General features: G+C 47.1%; 2 protein-coding genes across 2 annotated transcripts; both read right to left on the bottom strand.

The window, feature by feature from the left end:
• Positions 1-2,919: 2,919 nt before the first annotated feature.
• LOC135432957 (putative phosphatidate phosphatase) lies at positions 2,920-4,125 on the bottom strand. Its single transcript, XM_064688856.1, has one exon. The coding sequence runs from the start codon at positions 3,877-3,879 to the stop codon at positions 2,959-2,961; it is 921 nt and encodes a 306-aa protein (XP_064544926.1). The 5' UTR covers positions 3,880-4,125; the 3' UTR covers positions 2,920-2,958.
• Positions 4,126-4,659: 534 nt separating this feature from the next.
• On the bottom strand, positions 4,660-6,128 carry LOC135432920 (putative phosphatidate phosphatase). The gene has a single exon (XM_064688815.1). The coding sequence runs from the start codon at positions 5,809-5,811 to the stop codon at positions 4,774-4,776; it is 1,038 nt and encodes a 345-aa protein (XP_064544885.1). The 5' UTR covers positions 5,812-6,128; the 3' UTR covers positions 4,660-4,773.

Raw genomic sequence — 6,128 nt, 5'->3', positions numbered from 1 at the left:
CGCTCTTCTCACATTGTTTTCAGTGTCTCTCTCCCTCTCTGATCCTCCTCCCGGCTCGCCCTCTCACTCGCCGGCTCTGCGTCAGAGCAAGTTTATTACGGAGCTTAGCAATGTAGCTGAGATCTGCATTTGTCTAGATTAGACAACAACCAATTCACCATGTATTTGCATTCGACGGGAGCACTGCAAGAAAAATTGACTGATGTGAGAAATTAAAGTAAACACAAGAAAGTAGAATGAAGGCATTGTGTTAAATTAGTTTGCTCGACTACAAAAGCCCCTGTACCCCACAGCTATAAAGGTTCAACAGACAGTCTCATAAGCTGATTCTTTCGCGTACATCACACTATTGAAAATCAATGACATATATATTTGACTAGAATTGAGGGAGGTGGGGATAGATATCTAAAAAGTTGAATATTCCCAATCGGTATATACGGTATACTATACGAGAGTCTACATACTAAATTTGGTGTATCTTATAATTATATAGTTATTGAGTTATTCTTCAAAAACCAAGTTTGAGAATCAATTCATTGGAAATGTTAACAGATATCGATTAAAACATGTTCATACAGACAGACATGGCAAAATAGAGTTAGCTTGTTTTTATTGGATAGAAGAAAGAGACAGACTTCTGCCTTTTACATACATTTGCGCAAACACAATACACCCATTGTTACCCATTTTCAATGCGTACATGGTAAACAAATTCGCAAGTCTGCGGCCTTTTGCACAGTGTAGAATGTGCCGCACTTGATAAGCTCAAGTAAAATACCGCCTCAAGATCGGTTTGATAAGATAAACAAGCCCGTGTTCCAGATAAGAGCGCACCGCAGGCACGCCTGTTGTGCCCGATTCGCCAGCCTCGTCACCTGCCCCATCAACAAATTTTTGTGCAAGTTCATTGATGCTCAGCTTATTTTAAAACAAAACGGGCTGCTCAGACAGTGTGCGTTTTTTATATTCAGTTAAACAATCGCTTTCACCTACTGCGACGTTCGATAAGAGAATGGCATTTTCTGGCCAATATCTTGGGTCAACAGGCTGTTGGAGAGTGATTCACTTGATTTACTCATCAGTTCGCTAAGTTAAGTAGTCGTCTATTGTTCTGGGCAAATGATGCATAAAATAGGCGCGTCGCACGCACCCAATGGCAGATTTGCATTATCATCTGCTGGCGGCAGCTGAAAGTGCAACGCGGACACACTCGACAACGGGAGCATGGAGCGCACGCTAATCTGTTGCTCTTCTTGCCCAAGAATGGCCCCCATTGTGTGCTTTGATCTTTGGCTGATCTCTGCGCTCGTCAACGCCGTCTGGCTGAGGGAGTTGCTGTTGTCCTCAAATCGCATGCGACATGCCCATGTATGCACAAAGTTGAAACAGTCAATTTTATTAAAAAACAAGTAATAGTACTCTGTTCGGGAGTGACTGACTAGCAAATACCCTGCCCTCAGTACTGAGCTATCTACCTACCTACCTCCAAATCACCCCTAACATGCACTGCGCACTTTGTACATACACTTTATGTATGGGCAATGCATTCTAAGCTAACTTCGGTGCTTATAGTCCGATCATAATTGAACTTTCAAACTTTTAATATGGTATGAATTCTAAAAGTGTGTTTATACCAAAGGACATTAAAAACCCGTTTGTTTTCCAATTTTGGGCAAATATCTAGATCGACTCTGCTCGTCGTCCTGATCCATAATACATATATATATGTTCTTCTCCCTGTCCCACATATTTTCCCCAAAACATTATACCCTCTTTAGCCATTTCAAATGGGTTCAGGGTATAAAAAACATAAGCTCATATGTCACTGAGTTCACCTCCCCTCCAAGTGAGTACTCATACTCGCACTCGCACTCGTACTCGTACTCGTATTCGTTTGGTGGGACGTCAACCTTTAATTGAATGAATAAGCGACATTTGATTGAATTAAGGCTCTCGTCTGTGTATGTTTCTCTTTTTAGCATATGTATCTACATATATTGCATACTCGGATGCGGCAGCTGGCGCTTATTTTGCCTCTGTTTGACTTTGTGTTGTGCGGGTTAACCGTTGGCATTTTAAAATGCACTTTGAACTTAATGCACTAAATGCATTATTATTACGATTTTTGTTTTTTGTGCATACATGTGAAATGTGAAAACTTAAAAACCTAAAAGCATTTTATCATGTCTAAATTCAGGCGTATGTGCATCTTTATGTGTACATATATTTTATTTATAGTACAAATTCGTTGTATTTCCATTCCGTTTTTTAAGGGAATTTAAGCTTATTCTTTTAACCCTTTTTAAAGTATTTTAAATAGGTAAATTTGCTAGTTTTCATTTCAGGGTCAGTTTCTGATACTTCAATTTCTACTCACTTTTGTGGCTTTCTTATAGCAATATTTATAATTTCTTATTGTTACGCCCCCTTCTGATTAATATCGTACAGCTGCACTACGCATATTAACCACAAAAGTTAATTTTATGATCGTTTATTTGCTTTACGATTATTGCCACTGCACCGAACCGAATTCAAACATCGAAGCGCCGCTCGCCGATCGCAACTGAATCGTCGTCGAGCGCTGTTTGTTGTTGACTTTGTAAACAAAACTCTTTTGTCCACTTGTTGCTGTTGTACTTGTTGTTGGGATCGTTGCTCAACGCTGGTTATGCCATTGACAGAAGCGAGAGAGTAGATAGACAGAGAGTGATCGTGCGCGAGCGAGAGCGAACGGCTTGCGGAGAGTAAGCTTAGCGTGGACTGCGAGTGTACAGTGGTCTTTCACTTGTTGTGTGGATCGTAAGCTGACCTGTCATAGAAATTGGTTTGTATCTTGGCTGAAGGTGTGGGTTGTTCGGTAAGCTTAATATTGGGAACCTTAATGAAAAGACCTTCAATAGCATAACTGATAGATTAATTTATTGACTCGAGTCGTTTGCTAAATGAACTAATTGACATTTAATAGCCATATGTGGCCCGATTATAGTAGCCCGCATAGCCGTAGATCTGCTCGTTCCTTGGCCACTGGCGGCGCTTGACTCTCACCTGCTTGAAGAGATGCGCCACAAAGACAGCCATGAAGGAGGCCAGCAGAACGCCCAAAGCCAAGCCGGCGGCTACATCCGACAAATGATTTTGGTAGGTGGAGATGCGCTCCAGACACACTAGCATGGCCATCGCACCGCAGGCCAGCTGCAGCGTTGAACGCAGCACTCGCAGCCAGGGCGCAAAAAGTCGTGCCTGGGCATAGTAGACTAGGAAGCACATGGCGTAGCTTGTGGTGGCCACAAAGCCGCTGGGAAACGAGTGACGCACCAGCGCGAGCAGCTCCAGCGAAGCAGCAAACTCGGTGCAGCTGTAGTCGTCGATGTAGCGGGAAGCGTTGCGCGGCGAGAGCAGCTCGCAGCTCTCCTTGGCCTCAGCCTCACCCCAGCTGGGCTGGCACACATCAAAGAAGTACGGACGCAGGCGGCCTGTCGAGAACTTGGTGACTCTGATGACCAACAGAGCCAGGCCCAATCCGAACAGATAAACGCCAATGATCTTGTAGCACTCGCTGATAAAGCTGGGAATGCGAGCGCCGACGAAGACAAATCGCTGCTTTAGCTCCGCCGAGCTGGGCACAAAGGCAGCCCTCAGCAACTCCACGACGAGAATGAAAGCCGCGGGCAGCGCCACCACCGCCATGGTCAGGTGCACCTTGGTCAGCCAAGGCTGGCGATACGGATACCGCAGACTGGCATCACTGCAGTGGAAGCCGCGGTGAGCTGTCACCAGCTGCTGCGGCAGCACCACCAGCGCGGCGCAGTAGACACCCAGCAGCAGCAGAAAGTCAATGATAAGCCGCGAGAGCAGTCGGGTGTTCGGATTGCCGCACATTTTGACACTGGCTCTAAGATTTGGATGCTAAAGTGGTATGGCTTGCAGCTGTGTTCGCGGCTAATTTGCATGTTTATCGAAGTTACGAGGGGCCAAGCTAGTTGCCACCATGAAAACTTGTTTCAAAGCCCCCTCCATTCAGCTCGGCACGTTCTTTGTTGTCGGAAACTCGGAAACAATGCACAGCCCAAGTCCCAGCCCAAGTCGCCGTGGCCAGCATTCCCAGGCTGTTTATCGATTGCTCAAGTATGCAAATCTTTATTAATTTATTCCTCGTCTCTCGTCTAGCTGAAGTCCATTTCGCTGTGGGTTTTGCTAACGTCTAATTTGGGCCATAGAAATGCTGTTGATTATTTGCAGCTCCACAGTATTTTGAGGCCTTTTTAAGTTCTTTTCAAATGGCAGGCCATATTGTGTATTTCTAAAGAAAAGCCAAAGTAACTGTAAAACTATACGGAATATTCTCAGGCATTATTTAATCATCAATTATTTGATTTATATGAAATCGCAGCAATGCCCTGAATATCTTTTGGTTGCTGGAATGCCAATCTTTCAATTGCAAAGATTTAGCTATGCGTGCAGCCTTCCGACTCATCTATTGCTGAACATTCAGATGTTCCACTTAGCTAACTTTCAGTGAAACATGCGCCAAGTCTTCTCTCATATTTATGGCCACAGCTCGATGGACCCAATTGATTGCGCACTTTCTACTTTGGATTTACTCGTGGGCGCCAATCAATCAACATTTCATCTCATTGCCGAATTCTCGAAAGTGAAACATTTTTCTATATTATAATTAATATCGAGTGTTTATTACGCTAAACTACAAAAACAAAACAGAGATTTCGTCTGCGAGGCTCCAGGAGCACCTGCCTCATGGACAACTTAGTCGGCTCAGGGCACGTAGCCATAGTTGTGATAAGTTTGGGCGTATTGCGCTTGAGCCGGATGCGCCGCCAGATAGGGCAGCGTGCCAAAGGTGTAGGCGGGCAGTGCGGGTGGAACTCCGTTGCCAGCAACTTGAACCGCTGCGGCATTGGATTGGGATTTGGTGGAGCTCTTCGGCGAAACCTGGGCCTTCTTCAGCGTGTTGGCCGAGTAGCCAGTGCGATTCCAGCGCTTGAAGGCAAACAGATCGGCCACATAGACGCTGGTTAGCCAAGCGAAGAGCACGCCAAACAGCACGCCGGCCAAAACGTCGGACCAATGATGCCAGTAGTCGGTTATCCTGGTGAGGGACACATACCAGCCGAACATGACGAACAGAAACTGCAGCAGATGTTTCAGCAGCTTCGAGATGCGTGTGCTGAGCGCCGCCTGCAGATAGATGGCCAGGTAGAGCATCGAGTACATCATCATGCTGGCGTGCCCACTGGGAAAGGACTGGTTGAGCTGCTGGAACAGAAAGTCCGTCACATTGGCATTGCTGCAGGTGTAGCTGTCGATATAGCGTCCCTCGTTATGTGCATCCTGGCAGGTGGAGCCATCGGGCAGCATCGGCTGGCACACGGCATAGAAATGCGGACGCAGACGTCCAATGCACAGCTTGGTCAGTATCGTGGTGAACGTCAGCATGGCCAGTCCAAACAGATAGTATCCGGCCTGCTTGTACAGCTGCGCCAGCCGATGCACCAAACGGCAGCCATCCCGCTTGTCCCGTGCCGCCAAATCCCGACCGCCACCACCAGCGGGCAGCTGCTTGAACAGCTCGACAACAATGATCACGGACGTCGGCACCGCCAGCGTCACTCCGATGAGAAACGCACTTCCGATTGTGCTCTCCCGCAGCGGATAGCCCAGTGACTCATCGCCGCAGAAGAATCCGCGCCTGAAGGGTCGCACCAGCTTGTACAGCAGCAGGCTGGACGCTGTGAGGGCTGCCCAGAGCAGCAAATCGCATATTCCGCGGGCCAGCTTTGTGTACTTGGACATGGCGCACTATCAGCCGACTCCCAAAAGAAGATGCGATTAAACAGAGGTCTCTACCGAATGCCAAACCGCGCTTAACTAACCGACCGACGCTGCTTGAATATCTTGTCTGGCTCTGGGCCCAATTTGGCCGTGATTTTCTCTCTCTCCCTCGCTGTCTGTCTTGCTCACATGCTCGCTCTGTTCTCACTGCCAGCTGGAACGGTGGCAGCTCTTTGCGGTCTGTCAGTCACATGAGAGTGTGAGTACTCGTATTGCTACCGCTCTACGCGTGCTACATTTGCACCCACTAGCCCCCGGCATTCCCCGGCTCAGCTATT

Source organism: Drosophila montana, unplaced genomic scaffold, assembly GCF_035044405.1.
Source record: "Drosophila montana isolate Dmon_TW-CO22-7 unplaced genomic scaffold, ASM3504440v1 contig_3216_1, whole genome shotgun sequence".
Lineage (NCBI taxonomy): Eukaryota > Metazoa > Arthropoda > Insecta > Diptera > Drosophilidae > Drosophila > Drosophila montana.
The sequence above is the reverse complement of the archived record's forward strand: the minus strand, read 5'-3'. Positions and strand labels throughout refer to the sequence as shown.